Source organism: Maniola jurtina, chromosome 2 (assembly GCF_905333055.1).
Source record: "Maniola jurtina chromosome 2, ilManJurt1.1, whole genome shotgun sequence".
NCBI lineage: Eukaryota > Metazoa > Arthropoda > Insecta > Lepidoptera > Nymphalidae > Maniola > Maniola jurtina.
In genome coordinates, this window is record NC_060030.1 from 4,581,847 (window position 1) to 4,600,863 (window position 19,017).

The following is a 19,017-nucleotide window of genomic DNA, read 5'->3' on the forward strand; positions in this document are numbered from 1 at the left end:
ATTTCATACATGACATAAATCACGAAAAAATTGTAAGTCTATGTAAATCACCACAGTTTTACGATCTAATATAACAGACTGTGCCTAAACCTTCCTATTATATCTACGGAAAGGATGTAAAGAGCACTTCTAAGGCTTTTACCACCTTGACCAAGTATAGCAAAACTAACAGATGCTTGCGACTTACTCTACGTGGATTGAGATTTTTAAAAATCCCGTGGGAGCTCTTTCAATTTCCGGGATATAAAGTAGCCTGTTACTCTTCGTCCATTCACTCAATCTGAATAATCTGCAGTCAGACTTCGAAAGCTTCAAAAAACTAGAACCCAGAGCTGTAAAAGACCAAAAGCCTTAAAAGCCAGTTAAATAAAAAAAGTCAGACGTCATTTATTTTTATTCTTTATCTGAGTTTTTATTATTGACTGCCATAGAGTAGGATTTGACGTCTTGATATGTTGATTGACTGATTGTCTGTCATTGATGTCATTGGCTTACTAATTTTTATAAATTGCTATTTTTTTCTAGCTATTTCCGTTTTTCAGTTTTGCTTTAATTTTATTTTAAATAGAGTTCGTTTGAATTAAGTTTTACTAATATTTGAGTCGTGTTTGAAAAGCTGTTATTAAATTTCATAATGGCATCGTTACCAATCGTGTCTATTACACGTCGAGAAACTTTCAGCTCCTGCCACAGGCTGCATAGGTAAATTAATCCAATAGGTAGTGAATTTCACATTTACACTTAATATTGGTTATGTGGGTCATTACAACATTAAGATTTTGTCATTAAGCATAGCCATAAAATAAAAACGTGCTAAAATGTATCCGCTTGACTCTTCCTAACCCTTTGTTTAGAATAGATAAAAATGTATGCTATGATAAGGTTATCAATTTTTAAATAGTCCCTTATTTCCTAATATTAATGTCTAATTTTTTTCTTGCAGTCCATTTCTTAGTGATGAAGACAATAAAAAATTATTTGGTAAATGCAATAATCCAAATGGGCATGGACACAACTATGTTGGTAAGAAAATTATATTTTCAATGATATTGGTCAAATAATCACTTAAATATTTTGACTGATCATGAAGATTGGACAGATGGCAATTCATTCTTCATGTAAAAATTACGTTAGAACTGCTGTTCAAAGAAAGAATACATAATCGATTTATGCAATAGGTATTAGGTTTTGGGTATTTTCAGAATAAGGGAAAAGGGTTCACTCACTCAAGGGATAGATTGCCTATGAGCTTCTTGTTGACATAGACATAGCTAAAAAGAGCAAATTATTCTTCGTGTATTGTTCGGATTACTGGATAGTATTGAAGAATTCATTATGAATTTTTTCAAAAATAGTGTCTTGTAGTTTAATAATGTAATTGTTTTTAGTTCTGGTGACAGTAAAAGGGCCAGTAGATCCCCAAACTGGGATGGTGATGAATGTACATGATCTCAAACAGTACATGCAGCAAGCTATTATGGACCCCCTTGATCACAAAAACTTGGACCAAGACGTGCCATACTTTAAAGCTGTGGTAAGTTAATAAATGGTTTGATATCATCATCATCAACCATTAGATGTCCACCGCTGGACATAGGTCTCTTATAGGAGCTTCCACACACCACAATCTTATGCTGCAAGAATCCAGCTGCTTTCTGCTACTCGACTGATGTTAAAGACTAAAGATTGAACATTGGATACTTATATTATACCTAAACTTTGAGTGGTTATTGAGAAAACTAATCACATTTTAAATGCTTTTAAATTATGGTAATTATCAAATAAAATAAAAAAGTCATTAGTGGCGCGCAAAAGTATTATGAAATTTTAATCTTTATTCTTGCCCTTCACCTATTATTGGACTGATTTAGACAAAATGGTTTGGCACATTGTTGGATTTTAATACTGATCCATCTTTGATTAATGAAATAGTGGATTTGAAATGGCATAAAATAAGTAAATATGATATCTGCCAACCACACTTTGCCAGCTTGGTGGATTATAGCCGAACCCTTCTCATACTAATAGACCCGTACTCTGTAGTGCGCCGGCGATGGTGGATCGTGATGATGATGAAATAAAATAAGTAATTTTTTCACTGTCCTCAGGTAAGCACAACAGAGAACTTAGCAATATTTATTTGGGATCAACTTCAAAAAATTATGGACAAGCCACAGTTGCTACATGAAGTTAAAATATTAGAAACTGAGAAGAACCATGTAGTGTATCGAGGTGGCTCTACGTATCCTAGGAAGAAATTTAATTCGGCAGCACTACATTCTAACCACCATGATGTTTCTTCAGATTCTGATTAGATTTTGACAAATAAATGTTCCTTGAATTTAAGATAAATGAAATATTCAAATATTTTGTACATTTCATATTGCTGCTTTTGTTTAGCTACATTCCATTCTTATATTTTTAATGTTTATTATTAAGTTTTAAAATGGAATGTACCCATGATGACTACTAATAAGTTAAATAGAAAATAATATGTAATATTTATAGAGTAATTTTACAATTTATCCACTGAAATCTCGTATTGATTATGTACTTAAGATAACTTAAGGTCATGACTGCTGCTATATTTTTTTATTGATAAGACCCAAATACTTGCTTGTATAATGTTACACAAACGAAATAAATAATATTTCCATAATCTGTTTTTTATATTGAATTAAAAATATTGCAATAATAGAGCTTTATTTGCTGTGTTCATTTGAATATTAAGCAACCAAAGTCCATGAAATTTTGCAGACATATTCTAGAAACTAATATCTGTGTCTGTGGTGTTTTAGATTTTTCTAAAAATATGTAGTTTTAAAATTACAGGGGCTCAAAGATTTGTATGAAATTTTTTAAGACCGCGTAACTTTGAAACCGAATATTTTAACAGAAATCTGGAAAACCACAGACATAGATATTAGTTTCTAGAATATGTCTGCAAAATTTCATGGACTTTGGTTGCTTAATATTCAAATGAAATTGGAACTACGTTTGTATGAAACGAGTGACGGAGAGAGCCCTCATAATTTTTTTTTCTATGACAAGTTTAAGTCCTCGATTGCAATCTGACTTGGTAAGTACAGGCTTAAGATGGATATGGGCTAACCTGGAGGCAGTTTTATTAAACCACTAATCGCATTCTAGATGGCATCATAACCAGACCAGAAGGTTAAATCACTTGACGGCCTGCATCTGCAGGTTAGGTGGGAATTGAGAACTAGCCATAGATAGTAGATACACTAATACGGAATACCTAAACCAGCCACTACACCACCAGGGAGGTTGTTAGGGTCTAGGGTATTAAAAATAAAAAAATTAAAACAAGTTGTAAAGATAATCATGGGATTTTAAAAATAAAAGTGCCAATTCAAACTCAAGCCTTTATTCACCAAATTAAGTATTTAAATTTTTACATAGGTCGCTACATTGCAAATTAGAATACAAAAAAAAACCATTATTTTTACTACCACATGTAGACAGTTAATAGTTAATATTATTTTTATTTTGTAATATATACCACAAATAATATTAAGAATTATTATTAGCAACACAGACAAAATATCTTTTCTGAATAGAAAACTGAAATTACCTACTCAAAAAGTATAGTAATTCATATTTCAGTGAAATCAACTAACATTTATTTTGTATACATGCTTGAGCTTTTTATTATTAGTAGCGTTTTACCTGAAAATAAAACGCATATTAAAATACTTACCTCACTGGAAGCTTTATATTGAGAGTAGCATTTCCGTTTCCGTCGATTTCATGCCAGTTTTCGTACTTTTATTGATGTCATATCCGGTTTTGTGGCGCCACCTGGCGGGGTCGCGCTCAAAGTTTTCGTAAATTGCTCAGCGCGGCGATGGCTTCATTGGCTCAATATCACCAGGCAGGAATTACTGAAAGCTTCCAGTGAGGTAAGTATTTTAATATGCGTTTTATTTTCAGGTAAAACGCTACTATTAAATAACTTGACCGTAACTGGAAGCTTTATATTGAGACCCTGTTTGTTTTCGCCTGGTGACGCCACATAATAGATATTAGAATTCTACGCCAATGTGATAACATTTGTACCCTAATGAGTACTTATATGATTTTATGTTCCTTTTCCATAAACAAAATTTTGTTTATTTGAATACAAAATCAATAAAGAAAAGAATTTTAACTATCAGTCATAGAACTGAAGAATAGTTAGTTGAGCGATACCACCTGGACTAAGTACATTGCCTTCAATCACTTTACATTTAGAAAAATTTTGAAATGTATTAGCTGACTGCTAATTTTCATGGGCCATCTCATCATAAGAATGATTTTCCCTGAGTTGAGTGTATGCTACTAGAAGTAGCAGATATGCTTGCTTCTTTCAAAAAGGTTTTTACCCAGTCTGCTATACCTACTGTACGAGAGGCACGTTTAATCCGTTAACCATTATAAAATATAGAGCATTATATTTTGTAGCATATCATACTCTGTCGTTCAATAATTAATTACCAATTACACATATAAATCCAAAAAGAGGGTAAAGATACCCGTTATGACTATTCCTATTACAGGCAATTTCTGATTGGTTGTCTATTTCAGATTTTGAGCCGAACTTAGGGCAAATGTCAGATTTTAATTTTATAATCATCAAATTTTATTAAATACACATCATTCGTTCTAAGGTACGATTTTGATGCAATATGAAGTTATCTGAATAGTAAGCAGTAATAAAAACGCAGATATTACAAATGATTAGTTAAGTAATAAGTTATTATTAGCACCCCAAACGGGTGGATTTCAAATCTTTCTGAAGAAATCGATTTTAAAACATGCTTGGATATGAATACATCATTGAGTGAATTTGCTTTTATTCATTAATATAGCACATATAAAACACGCGCATTAACAAACATTACTTGACTTTTATTTCATACATCCAATAACAGATCCAATTACAGATTCGTGTAAGAGGACTGAAAATTCTAAATTTTGTCATTTATATTATGTGCCAAAACTGGTGCTAATTGTGATACTTTAGGTTCGTATCAATATTTTTCTTTAAAGACCATGAAGATCAACGTTTTCAAGCTTATTCAATAGTTTCAAGATAGATTTCCGCTTGAAACTAAGCAGTGATTTACTGCTTAGGTTTTATGTGTCTAAAGTATAGGACCACTCATTATTTCTAGACTTCTTAAGACAATGACAGACCCATTGCGAGTCAATGAGGCTCTGTTTTATATAAACGGTCGAGGCCCGCCAAACACTTTCGATCGGAGTAAATTATATAAACTAAATCAACTATTCAAAAAATATTCCTTTTGACCAATTGAGATGGGTCAAGAGTCAAGACGAAGAATTGAAAATAATGGCGTAAACCAACTATGCCAATGGAAACTTTCATGAGATACAGCATCATGAAACAGGACTTGATGGTCCATCAAATCTAAGAGTGCATAGTTGTGTGCTTCGAATGATTTCTCCGAGGTGAATAGATCGACCTCCAGGATTACCCACTTTGCAAATATTATTTCCTCACAAGCTCGTATTGCCACTCTGGGAGGTTGGCTATGACATTAGATACAAATTATTTACATGATTACTATACATACCGGATATAATATTGTATGCTATGGTGTATTTGTCAAGCCATAATTCCAGTATCTGGAATGTTTTATTCAATAAGGATAACAACATCCTTAAACCTTGTAAATATGCTTTATTAACAAATGAATGAATGAAAGAATGAACATCATTCCTCTTTTTCTTAGTAAATGAGAGAGTAACGTCTCGTCGTTACTTCGAATGAGACTTGAACTAAGGCGTAAGAAGTGAGCCTTCTTGAAGCTTCTGAAGGGTAAATTAGACTATCATTTTGATAAGAGTAAAGCATTTGTTCCTTTCCTGTCAAAGAGCATGATAGATGAAGCATCTGTTACTAGAACATGAACTAGTGGAGGTAGCTAATATTTCTCCTTTAGCCCTTATAATTTATTTATCGCATCTGCCAGCTTGGAGTGCAGCGTGGAGATCGCCACTTGATGGATAGACGACATTTAACGAGTCGCAGGGATCCGCTGGATTCATGCAGTGTAATCACGTGGCATGTGGTAGTCTCTTTATGAGACCTATGTCCAGCTGTGGACGTCTAACGAATGATAATAGTGATCTACCAGTATTGGATAGATCTTGGATTATCCAGCGGACATTGGTTTGTTAACTAGCGTTTCTAACTGTTCTTACATCCAACAGCCCTCTTTGGAGGCATTTTCTAGGGTCTCCATAGTATTTCTAAATAGTTAGACTCACTCTTTTGTGGTCAAAGAACCAATTCTCAAATTTTAAACAAAAACAGTAAGTTCAACTGTAGTAGATATTAACTTAATGCATGTAAAAAATGTACATGTATTAAGTCTCTTGTACATTTAGCATGTACTTGCCTTAACTTGCTATGACAAGTCGATTAAGTAAAATAGGACTCATATTTCACCATTCTCTTAATATCACCCGTAGACACCGTGGTTAGTCCGAACGGCAGGTACCTAGGTTATCATCTAATCTATCTAACTTTCCCGTATGGCCTCAATAAGAAGCACTGACACAAGACTGTTTCACTACATGAAGACAGACTTTGCATGTTTATCAAAATGAAATGTTCTGCCATAACATACATAGTTGTTTCGTACTCTAAGATGTGATCTTGGTCGGGATGACACTTCGGAGTTCGGTACCAGAAACAAGGTGAAAAGGAAGCTTGGCGTGCGGTGCAAGCTTCATGATTCATTTTACGCACTATTGCATACAGTTCCTTGGGAAAAACAATAGGTGGCTTTTTAAATGTTGGTATGCGATACCATTGAAATAACCTTTGTATAACCTCTGGTGCCTCTATTTTCTTTCATTGCGAAAGACAGTGCACTAAATAACCTGCTTGGAACGAGGTCGGTTTAGTTTCTCTGATTTGTCTTGGAGAATCCGGGTGCAAATAATCATGCTGTGGCTTACTTACCTTTTTGGACCGCCAGTCCTGATTGAGAAACGATAAGAACTTTTTAGATGACCTTTGTAGATATTACCGGTATGTTCGTTTCCACCCCGCGAGGGTGTATGATATAGATCATGTTGGCATCCACCCCGCGAGGGTGGATGATATTGATCATACTGGTATTCACACCGTGAGGGTGTATGAGATTGCTCAAACTAGCATCCACCCCGCGAGGGTGGATGATATTGAGCATACTGGTATCCACCCCGCGAGGGTGTTATAATATTGCTCATGTTAGGATCAACCCTGCGAAGGTTGAATGATATTGATCATACTGGTATCCAACCCACGAGAGTGGATAATATTGATCATTGAATAGGCTCTTCTTCTTCTTCTTCTAGTGCCGTCTCCTATCGGAGGTTGGCAATCATTAAGGCTAACTGGATCTTGTTCACCGCTGCTCTAAACAGTGACCTCGTACTCATGTTAAACCACTGGCGAAGGTTTTTGAGCCAGGATGTTCGTCTACGGCCAGGTCTACGCCTGCCCTTTATTTTCCCTTGCATTATGAGCTGCAGCAGGTCATATTTTGAGTTCCGCATTATATGCCCCAGATATTCGAGCTTATATTTGAATAGGCTCAATGCACGGCAAAGGTAGTCATGGCAGCTCTATGTATTGAAATGGTAACATTTGAAATGCATGGCCCCTACGAGGGGCGGGTGACCATTTTTCAGAAAAGCAATGTGCATGTCGAGTAGTTCCACGCGATGGAACGGCAACAATTATAATTTTCTGTGCTTGTGAAGCGGCGAACGCGTTCACTGTGTTTTCTATTTATTGCTGGGTCAAATAAATTTCTCTTATCTTTATTCAAATACACTTTTGCAATTGCTTTTGAATCGTCAAAATAATTTACCATAGTGTATGCCAAAAAAGTTCCATGCGATGGAACGGTAACATTTTCAATGCCTTGCCCCCGCGAGAGGCAGCGGACTAATAATAATTGCTTAGCTTTTGACTGAATAAATGTGTTCTTTTCGACCCAAAAAATATTAATAAACTCCACTCGTTTTTTCCCATATGGATGTAACCAAAAGACCCACCTGGCTTGTGATAATTTCGCAGCGCATCGCAATACCTTCTATGCTGTAGCTACCCACTAATTGTGGAAAGACCCGACGAAGTCTGATTATTGATTTCAGTCAATATTTTAGTTAATTTAATATTATTTTTGTTTATGCAGTATGTGATAGCTGCATAAGCTTTATCTGCTAGAAATTGCAAGGTATCATACTTTTTTACCTCTTTGTTTGTTTCTAGGTCTATGAACCTTGAGTTTTATCAAAGACTTTTTAATGTACTGTGTAGGTACACGTAAAAACCAAGATGCGCTAGCTAAACCTGAAAAACCTGGAACCTGGTTAATTAATGGTTAGAACCTGTTGAAAGTAAAATCTAAACACGAACTTTGTTATTCGATTTCATCCTGATGATCGTCAGGTGTGATATTTTTATTTTTATAAAGGTTGCCTGTAATTTCATTACTATTCGATGTAACAATTTGAATTAACAATAACAATAACTAGAAAAGATATATCATAATCATAAAAGAATTTCTCGTATAATTCCGAGAGGATTCATTTCAAAATGCAATCGGGGTCATAACTATCGTCATGTACCCTCTCAATAAAATGAGCATATTGTAACAGACTTAAAAGGTAAATTTTAGCTAATAATATTATTTTCAAATATTTGAAATTCATTTCTAATAATCGGTTTCTAATTGTTACATCGTCTCAAGTACGAAAGGTTTTTAATAACTACCTTCTGGCAAATAAATATAAAGTATTGTGATCCGAACGGACAAACCGTTAAAAATATTGATCACGTACATATTATTATATTTTACATTTTACATAATGTAATATAAATTAAAAATAAGTACTTACTGCGAATTATTCACCAAATTCACTTTATAAAGTACCACACAATAAAATAAAATATCTTGCAACGTTTCGTGTTGACTGATTGCAAGTTGCTTCGACGGCAAACAAAACGCCAATGAAGCCATCGCCGCGCTGAGCAATTTACGAAAACTTTGAGCGCGACCCCGCCAGGTGGCGCCACAAAACCGGATATGACATCAATAAAAGTACGAAAACTGGCATGAAATCGACGGAAACGGAAATGCTACTCTCAATATAAAGCTTCCAGTTACGGTCAAGTTATTTAATATCCACTTAAAACACAAATTATCATTTCACAAAATTCCCTTAGTACTTAAATATTTCAGGTAAATAATTAACATTACAAATCACAATAATATTTAAATATGTAGATATGGCTTTCTAAGCTACTTCTTTTTTACATTTCATTATAAAAATACAATGGAAATAAAAAACATAATATATAATAAAAGCGTCATAAATGACTGATTATAAAATAAAATAAGATTTAAAATATAACAAAAAATGTAGAAAGCAGTACATAGTTTCACTGGACTCAACCATGGATAGATAGGTAATCGTAGGTGTAATTTTCCAGTGAAACTACAAACCTTGTTGCAAACTAAATATAATAATTACTATGCTAATGAAATATTCATGATTCATCACATATCAATAATTTAATACTACACATTGCACATCTTTACTGAATAGTCTTAACATCACAGATTGGCACTCCTTTACGGGTCACAAACTTAAACATCTCTTTCCAAAATGCCATAAAATACCTATTGTCTTTTGTACAAAATATATCCCTGTCAGATAAAAAAAATCTGGCCGGAATATCGATATCGGCGACGATAATATTATTGATTAGCTCTTATCGAAATTTCGGCGGTGATTTCTTATATATTTGGGAGATACTTTTAATTCCTATTATATAATTAAATATAGCTTCTATTTTATACATATAAAATTGTTTGTCAAAGTTTTACATTCCGGTACCTACATAATTTATTCGGAAAGTGATTGTCGAGGTAATTTTGCTTTAATTATATCGAAGAACTACGTGATCAGAGACACTAGGTCTCTAATTACGTAGTTCTTCGATTGTGTTATACTATCTTTACGAAGAACTAAAATTTGATTCTCGAGAAAAAGCAATAGTAAAGAACAGTATTATATTCTATTTCACTTATTTTGCGCTAAGGCAAGCTCCTGACTGTTCAAAATATGATATTACAGTTCAATCATATTTTAAGATCATATTGGAATATCCCATCATAAATAATAATTTAGAGATCTTATTAGGTATATGTACATTGAACCTGGTCTATAGAATATAGATTAAGATAAGTGTTATTTGAAGATAATACATCAGTTGTCTGTTCGACACTAAATTCCAGTTTATGGTAGAGCCCTACATTGTACATTATGTTTATGATAACATCGAGTTAAGTTTCCTAAATATGTAAGACGATTTTATTATTAAACCTAACACTTGGTCATAAAAACCAAATCGGAAAAACCTTAATTTATCTAAAAATCAAATCCAACCCATGCAGCAAATTCAGCTGCCACTAATACATTCATAATTTGTGTATGAATATTATACAGCACGTGATTTTGCCATCTTGAGAAAAGCGCTAGCAGTGTGATAATGGTTAGTGACGTAGTTAAAATAAGGAGGATACACAGATTTGTCTACACATTATACACACTAGCATTGCTCGTAATTTAAATTGGCCGATATCCAAAAACTTCGGTCCTGATGGCGTTCAACTCGCACGTCATACTATTTTATCTGTCAATATTTATAATTTCGTAAATACTTTTTAACATTTAGATAGCTAAATGTCTGTCCTTTTTGCACGGATGCTTGATAGTAATGTATGGGATACCCAATTCGAAATCGTTTCGTGGCCAGTACCTTAGTTGAGGCTTTTGTTCGGGCCGCTCCTCGGACACGTTGAAGTAAGCAAAAAGAACAAGAGCAGTGTAGCTCGCGATGAATATAAGAACGTGCCACACACCGTGCATGTATGGGAAGTCTATGGACAGCCAAGCCTCGCAGAACAGTCTGTCTATGATCCAGGAAAATATTGCTAAGAAACAAACTCCTACGCACCGCAGACCCAGCCTGTAGACACGAGCGCATTTAACTCTGGAACATAAAAAACAATTTTAGTTTTTTAGGGTTCCATACTTCAAAAGGAAAAACAGAACCCTTATAGGATCACTTTGTCTGTCTTGCACTTGGCTGTTTTTTTTTTTAAATAATAGCAATAAACACCTTTGAAGCTAGTGATATTTAATTGCTTAAATTGCACATAACTCGGAAAAATTCGAGGTGCGTGCCCGAAATTGAACACCCGACCTACCGAATAGGAGGCGGATGTCTTAACCGCTAGGCTATCATGGCTTTGTCATGCTCATGAACACCAGAACTAGAAGGATACAATTATACCAGTAATTTACTAATTTATACGCACCTATTTAATTCTTTGCATAAAAACCCGATAGCTGGCAAGGCGAGAGTCATCAGAGCGAACGCGTTAGCTTTCGGATGCATGACCAGGAAGCCAGTAGACACCACGGAAAATAAACTAGAATAGAAAGCCAGCTTCCTCCTGAAATTAACAAAACAGGATCATCTGTACTAATAAATAAAATTAAAGTGTCTGTCTGTAACTTCGAAATTGTTTAATAAAAAATTTGGATTCCAACTCCTCAATCCTGATGCTGCAGGGGACCTGACCGCCCAAAACTGATGGGATTTAGAAACTGTCGGTTATAAATTGTTTGATATTGAAGATATCTGTACAAGTAAAGACTTTGTCGTTAACCTCGCGGACCCAACTCAACCCTGTTGCTGCAAGAAATCGCATTCCTAAATCCTGGTGACCCCTCGGGATTTTTAAAGGATCATCTGTTTGAATGTTTTTACGTGATACAGAAACACGTTGCATCCCGGGGACGGGCTATTACGGATAGGCTACTTTTGTCCTGGGAAATCAAAAGTTTATTTTTGGGTTCGATTCTATTCCCATGGCTTTCATTTCATGTCAAATCAGTTAATGTGACCTTCTATTATCAAAGTTTTTTTTTTTTGGTTTTATTTAGGTACGAGATTAATTTATTATTATAAATAGGTAGGACAGGTATATACTGAATCAATACCTATTAGATATTTATCTATCTTATAACCACGGTAGGTACTTAGCTAGCGATAATGAAATTAATAAAATGATAAAAACTGACTGACAGATTTATTAAAAACTGATAGGAGAAACAAATCCGTCGCAAGTTGCAACTGAAAATTGGGCAATGGGGATGCTCGATAAATAAGTACATTCAGTTGTAGGTATAGTTTTGAAGCTTTTGACACAAATTAAAATTTAAAATAAATAGGTATAAGTATTCTTATTTTATAGATTAGTTAAGCATTAATTAAAAACAAATCATGAAATAATTTCCTATGATCAGTGATAATTGGAACGCCTTATCAGCCTTTGTGTGGCAACTAATTCGAAGGATAAATAAAATAAAAACAAATCAGTAGCAATTATCACGATACCTAATATAATTTAGCACGCAGTAGGTACTTATGCACTGGATGTTGAGCCATTCGACAATGTTTTCAAAACAAAGGCACGTTTTACTTACTCGTATATAAGCTAGGTATGCATATTGTATTGTAGCGCATTTGTTATAGTCTTAAAAATAATACAAATCACATTTTATTTCCAATATCTAAAGAACCCCTATGCATATAACAGATGTATCACACTAATCTATACTTCTATACTAATATTATAAAGACGAAACCTTTGTATTTTTGTATGTTTGTATTGAATAGGCTCAAAAACTACTGGACCGATTTCAAAATTTCTTTTACCATTACTTAGAGGGATTCCTCCGAATCCGTATAGGTTATATTTTATCCCGGAAAATAGAAAAAATAAATGTCCACCTGTGCGAAGCCGGGGCGGGTCGCCAGTTTATTATAAAGGCGAAAGTTTGTGTGTATGTATGTGTGTGTATGTTTATTACTCGCAAAAACCACTGGACGGATTTGGCTGAAATTCAGAATGGAGATAGATAATATCCTAGATTAGCACATAGGCTACTTTTTATCCCGGAAATCAAAGAGTTCCCACGGGATTTCGAAAACCTAAATTCACGCGCACGAAGTCGCGGGCGTCAGCTATTTCTCCATATTAGCTTCGTGTCAATAGAGATAAGCAAAATCATGGGCAGGGAAGAAGCAAGTAAGTATTTTTTTTAAATGATGATATTCTATATGGTTCAGTTTTGCTCGTTTTTAGATTGTTATTTGATTTGCACATTTTTTAATATCTTGGAAGACTTAGGTGATCTTTGTTTCTGGGCTGGTTTCCGCACTTAAACGTTTCCGGCTGTTGTGCGTACGTTGCCCCTCGCCGCCGAAGTCTTCACTCCAGCCATCCAAGCTCGCTCCAGAAGCCGAGTAGTCCGCCCAGGTTGCCGAGGGCTTCATGAAGCGAGGTTGGAGAAAGAAAGAAAGAATTTAGGCTGCTTTTCCACCGGAGATGTTCTATGCTACGTTGCTATGGATGCGTTTGATATCCACCAATCATGTTCATTGGTGCACATAACTTAGCACTGGTGGAAACAGATTCAACTAAGATATGTTTTATATGGAAGGGTTGCGTGCTATGAATGCGTGCTATGGATGCCTGGTATGAGCCGTCGCGAGAGGTGTAGCTATGTGCAAGCACGGCAGGACGCGTGAGCGCCTCTCTCCTCACCGCGTCGATCTCACCGCTTCCCCGATATGCGATGTATCGATACATCGCATAGCTCGAGCTGCGCATCTTTCTTGCGCAGCTGCTTTGCGGCGGCGCATCTTCATAGCGCATCCTCCTCGCACAGCTACGTAGCTTAGTATTGGTGGAAACGGTCACATATTTTCGTAGCGTAGATTTCACATCTTCGTAGCATAGCTGCATAGCACATCTCTGGTGGAAAGGCACCCTTAGGGGAATGAAAAGGTTTCTCTTAAAAAACCGGTGTCTATCGGTTGATAATGATGATGATGATGATGATGATATCCGAGGTAATTTTTTACGATGAGTACATTAATGATATGAAGTTGCCGCATTCGTGATAGCGTTAATTAGGTTGATGTAGAAACAAAGGCGGGATTGGCAATAAGCGTGCCGGCAACTCGCAACGCAAATTACTGAATACCATACTCGTGTTAGTACACCATGACTAAGAGCGTTAATTCATGCTCTATAGTCATTATCACTAGACACAGAACTGCGAAGGTTAAGCGCTATAATAAAAGAAAACGGCATTTAATTTTTTCATGCGTTACGAATAACTGTTATTCTGTTTTATTCTGTTTTCGTAGTTTATATATAGCAAACAAAGGAACAATAAGCTTAATTTTAACTTAGATCTCAATGAACAATGAAATCAGTAGTTAAGAGAAATTCGCTATGGCCCCTGCTACTTAATGCTGGAAAGGCGAATGAATTTAAGTATGACGATGTGAGTTGTGACACTGACTCTGACCTCTATTATGTGAACTAAGTTTGAACATAATATAATTAATAATTATGTATTGTTTGTCAAGATATTCTAGATACTTCTTTATCACTAACCAACACATATTATAACAATCAAATAATGTACTTATGTTATACTATCACACTAATATTATAATGGCGAATGTTTGGGTGTATGTGTGTATGTTTGTTACTCTTTCACGAAAAAAATGCTGGATAGATTTGGCTGAAATTAAGAATGGAGATAGATTATACTTTGGATTAACACATAGGGTACTTTTTGTCCCGGAAAATTAAAGAGTACCTACGGGTTTTTTAAAAACCCATATCCACACGAAGTCACTGGCATCAGCTAGGTAAACATTAGGTCTTTCTTAACTTTAACTGCTCAACTTTACCTTTACATAACCTAATATCTCTGCTACTAGAACCCTTACAAGCTCTCCCACTGCTCAAGGATACTGGTAGAGATATCTTATAGAGATAACTGTTTCCTTGTCAACCATTTTAAATTTTACTTCTTTTTCTTACATAGTTTGTAGGTCCAGAAATAAATAGATATATAAATAAAACTTACCTATTCCCTCCTAGGAATTTGGGAAAATATCTCTTGGGGAAGAACATTGCAAAAGCAGCCATGAATACCCATAAAATTGCCAGCTCATCCAAAAGTTGCCCTAAAAATAACAAACATGAATCAGTAAAATACAAATGAACAGACAACTGTCCACAACAGCTTGTCTTAACAATTTATGGGTTTTTTTATTTTACTAATTTTATTAATGGTAAAAAGATACCTAATATTTTAAATAATGAATTCAATCTAGACATGAGATGCATAGTTAACTACACAAAATGGTGGAAGTACATATTATGTGGTGGAAAATAATTCATTATTAAGCGTCAGTCTAATTAGTCAGCAGTTTAATGTAATAGTTACATATCTATAACTGTGCAACAACGAAGTTTATTTTTATAAAAACTTATCATACTTATAAATTTACTAGATGATGCCTGTGACTTTGTTTGCGTAAATCAGTTTTTTAAAATTCCTGTAGGAATTCTTTGATTTTTCAGGATAAAAATAGCCTGTATCTTTCTCTAGGATGCAAGTTATGTTTGTACCAAATAGATGATATCCACAAATTTTTCTGAGTGGTTTAGATTTCTAAAAATCCAATGGGAACTTATTGATTTTCTGGGACTAAAAGCTGGGATGCAAGATATCCCTGTACCAGACATCGAAATGGATTAAACGGATGAGCTGTGAAAAACTACCAGACAGGCAAACGAGCATTCTTTCGCATTTATAATAATATTATGAATGGATAATTTTTTTTTCACTTACCAACTAAGCTCAGTGTAGCGTGAAAATAAGCTGAGCTCATTCCAACAACCATCAAGAGTACCCATAGTACATTTATACCTGGGTTAACAAATTTGGAATATTCTTGGAACAAGTGTATTAACACTGGTGGCAACAAGAGAAATAAGACATTGCTGATCTGTAACAATATTTACATAAATAAAAAATATATCAAAAAGTAAAAATAATTTACTAAACTTACAAATTGATTCAAAGTTTCACTCTGGAAAAAAATGTTTAAAAATGAAATTATTCATTAAACTATTATCTATATGTATTACCTAGGCATTTTTTAAATTATGTTAATACAAAATAATATATGAAAACCTAATTACATAACAAGGTATATAAGTATTACGAATAATATTATAACAAAACAGGTTTTTCTACAAATTATACCAATGACCTCTTCTTCGACAAATTTAATCCCTCCTCTTTTTTAGTGACCTCTTAATTAATTTATTGATATCAGGTTTGGTGTTCAGCTATGATTACTTGAAGGCAGAAGAGGGAAGGCAAAGGGAGAGCAAAGCAAGCAGTAAGAGACAATATGCGATCCAGGAGGAGCTATCAGGGTGTAGGTTTTATTTCACACATATTATCTGATCATCCAAAGTTATAGCCTCTTTCTCTGGCATACACAGTATATTAAAAGAAATGTAAGAGCCTCCCATAAAATATATAATAAGACCTTAAGTATAAGTCAGTGATAAAATGAAATACCTATTTACCTACTCACTTATCACAGTTACACAATGTAGAATCTTGGCCCCCTAAACTAGGAATATTAGAGACCAATAAAATAATATCAAAAGGAAGTTAATACTTACAGTGTTAACGAATTCGGCAATAACAGGGGATATAGAGTAGTTTGATTCACACCAATCCACTGGCGAGCTGCCACGTTCTAAGTGCGACCACATTTTCTGTCCCAATTTCTTTGTTTACAAGCGGCGTATAAGATCGTTTCGATGAAAAATTTTAACAGAGGAAGCAAATTCACCAATACTGTAGTAAACTCATACTCTTGAAGAGCAGCCCCGGTTTCTTTGATAGATTTTTTGTGTGAAATCACTTTATAATTTAGATTCAAGTTCCGAGGGCTAATTTAAGTTATGGATTTCTTTAGTACAACAATAGAAACATGAGTCTTCAGTGAAAAGGATTTTAGGAATTAGGAATGTTGAGACTTCAGAGTTGAGTTGTGTTGCAAAACCATACATTTTACCACAGATTATACTATAGAAACGTCAGTAGCGTAGTTGTCAATTGTCAATGTGATTTTTTTTTTCTTTCTCGTCTGGCTTTACAAAGATTAGCCAATGTCAAGTTTGTAGTAATTATTTGTAACAAGTTAGTTAAACTATACAAGTATGGACCCCGTCTGTGCCGGCGCTCGCCGACATACGCACGGCACCCCCTTAGAGCGCTTTCCAGTCAGTTTTAACAAAAAAAAAACACTCCAAAAAGGCAGAGCACGCCCGCCAGCCAACACCAACACAGACGAAGCGTCAATGTTATTTGTCATAAATTTATCTGCTTAGAGATACAAAAGGTCGATATTTTACTATCGATATTATTATTTTTATAATATAATATTTTGTGTACCTAAGTAGTACGTGCTTACAACATACATGTTGTAATTTTTCTGGCACATCTTAAAATCCTTTCAGACATATTTTTAGTTTAATATGGAATATTTCACTTAAAACGAAGCGCTTTGAATTTTTTGTAAAAATGACAACGTAGCGTAAAGTAACAAGTGACGTTTGTTATCAGTTTATTTGCGATCTTCTAATTTCTGAAAACCTGTCCATCTATGCTTTGTTAAATAAATAATATGTAAAAAACAAAAGCACCAATTTTTTTCTTAAACCTGTAAAATAATACCGATATCAAAGGAATCAAGAACACAGCACAACTCTCGCAGTGACGTCACACACCATAGCTACAGACCAACCAATGACAAAACTTACATACGAGATTACGTTCCAAATCACACATACCTACTGTACAAAACTCATTCAATTTAAATAATAATTTTCAATACGTAATATCAACTATTTAATTAGTACAATAATTCGCAACAGACATAATATTTGGCTAATATGCGCAATATCCATTGTACGTCTCTTTTGCGGTCTGCCAGAGACCAAAAAACCGTGTGGGAGGATGAGACTGGTTGATCCACTGCCACTGACAGGAATTGTTGATCAGCCTTTTGTTTCCCGCCGTAGATTAACTAAGTACCTAGGGACGGTCTACTGTTTTCCCGCGATGTGCTAATTTTCTCCCACTAGTTACTACATTAATTTTGAAAGAGCCATTTGCTTATTCTGAGGTCACTACTACGCGTCTTTTTGCTCAAGTCGTTTTCCGGCTACCATAATTCGAATTTAATAAAATGATCCAAACCAAAGTATCTAAAGTCCACCCAAACAACTCCACATTGCGCTGCAAAACGCAACACGTATGACGTATTTTTATTTTTTTTATACCTTCACCCAATACAGTCCCAGGTTCAATTCGCGGCTAAATAAATCGTTGTTTGGTTTGAGAATAATAATTATTTACAACATAATAGCAAACGTATATTGAATAGATAGTTGCAATTTTATTAATCGAGTAGGTTCTTTTATACCACAGATATCTGCCTTCTGCCTAGGTAATAGGTATTGTGATAAAAGCATAACCTCAGTAGATAGGTAGGTTCTATCGGTAATAAGAAGATATTAGTTTGCACTTTTCACTTACCTTTTCTGTGACCCTATAACTACTTAGGTAGGTACCTCCTATAACTTACAATGATCACTAATCCGTTCACTGCACGTCGCCGTTGCGTTGAGTCGTTTATTTATTTTATGTACTTACTTTAAGCATACTTACATATACTTGAACGCATAATATCTACTCGGTGACCTACCTAATTCACCATGTACTTACATTGCCATATTTTAGGGTTCCATACCTCAAAAGGAAAAACGGAACCCTTATAGGATCACTTTATTGTCTGTCTGCCTGTCCGTCCGACGTGTCTGTCAAGAAACCTATAGGGTACGTCCCGTTAACCTAGAATCATGTTTGGTAGGTAGTTAGGTCTTATAGCACAAGTACAGGAATAAAATTGTGCAAAATGTTGGAAAAAATACCCGAGTACGGAACCCTCAGTGCGCG

At 34.8% G+C, this 19,017-nt stretch overlaps 2 protein-coding genes and 1 long non-coding RNA gene across 4 annotated transcripts; 2 read left to right on the top strand and 1 right to left on the bottom strand.

Moving 5' to 3' along the window:
* The first annotated feature begins 468 nt into the window (after positions 1-468).
* Positions 469-2,381, top strand: LOC123877949 (6-pyruvoyl tetrahydrobiopterin synthase). The gene is made up of 4 exons (XM_045924893.1): positions 469-702; positions 944-1,023; positions 1,389-1,534; positions 2,109-2,381. The coding sequence occupies exons 1-4, from the start codon at positions 635-637 to the stop codon at positions 2,313-2,315; spliced, it is 501 nt and encodes a 166-aa protein (XP_045780849.1). The 5' UTR covers positions 469-634; the 3' UTR covers positions 2,316-2,381.
* A 997-nt stretch (positions 2,382-3,378) lies between these two features.
* On the top strand, positions 3,379-9,353 carry LOC123875792. Its single transcript, XR_006798220.1, has 2 exons — positions 3,379-3,678; positions 9,202-9,353. It is a non-coding gene; the product is annotated as an uncharacterized LOC123875792 (long non-coding RNA).
* Positions 9,214-17,043, bottom strand: LOC123875749 (alkaline ceramidase). Of its 2 annotated transcripts, XM_045921794.1 has the most exons (7): positions 16,674-17,043; positions 15,826-15,982; positions 15,055-15,154; positions 11,415-11,552; positions 10,684-11,086; positions 10,044-10,555; positions 9,223-10,012 (listed from the first exon to the last, which is right to left on the bottom strand). In XM_045921794.1, exons 1-5 carry the CDS (start codon positions 16,764-16,766, stop codon positions 10,765-10,767), a joined length of 810 nt encoding a protein of 269 aa, XP_045777750.1. In that variant the 5' UTR covers positions 16,767-17,043; the 3' UTR covers positions 9,223-10,012; positions 10,044-10,555; positions 10,684-10,764. The 2 variants fall into 2 exon arrangements, with proteins under 2 accessions (XP_045777742.1, XP_045777750.1); XM_045921786.1 differs by having other exon boundaries at positions 9,214-10,012; positions 10,044-11,086.
* Between the last annotated feature and the right edge of the window lie 1,974 nt (positions 17,044-19,017).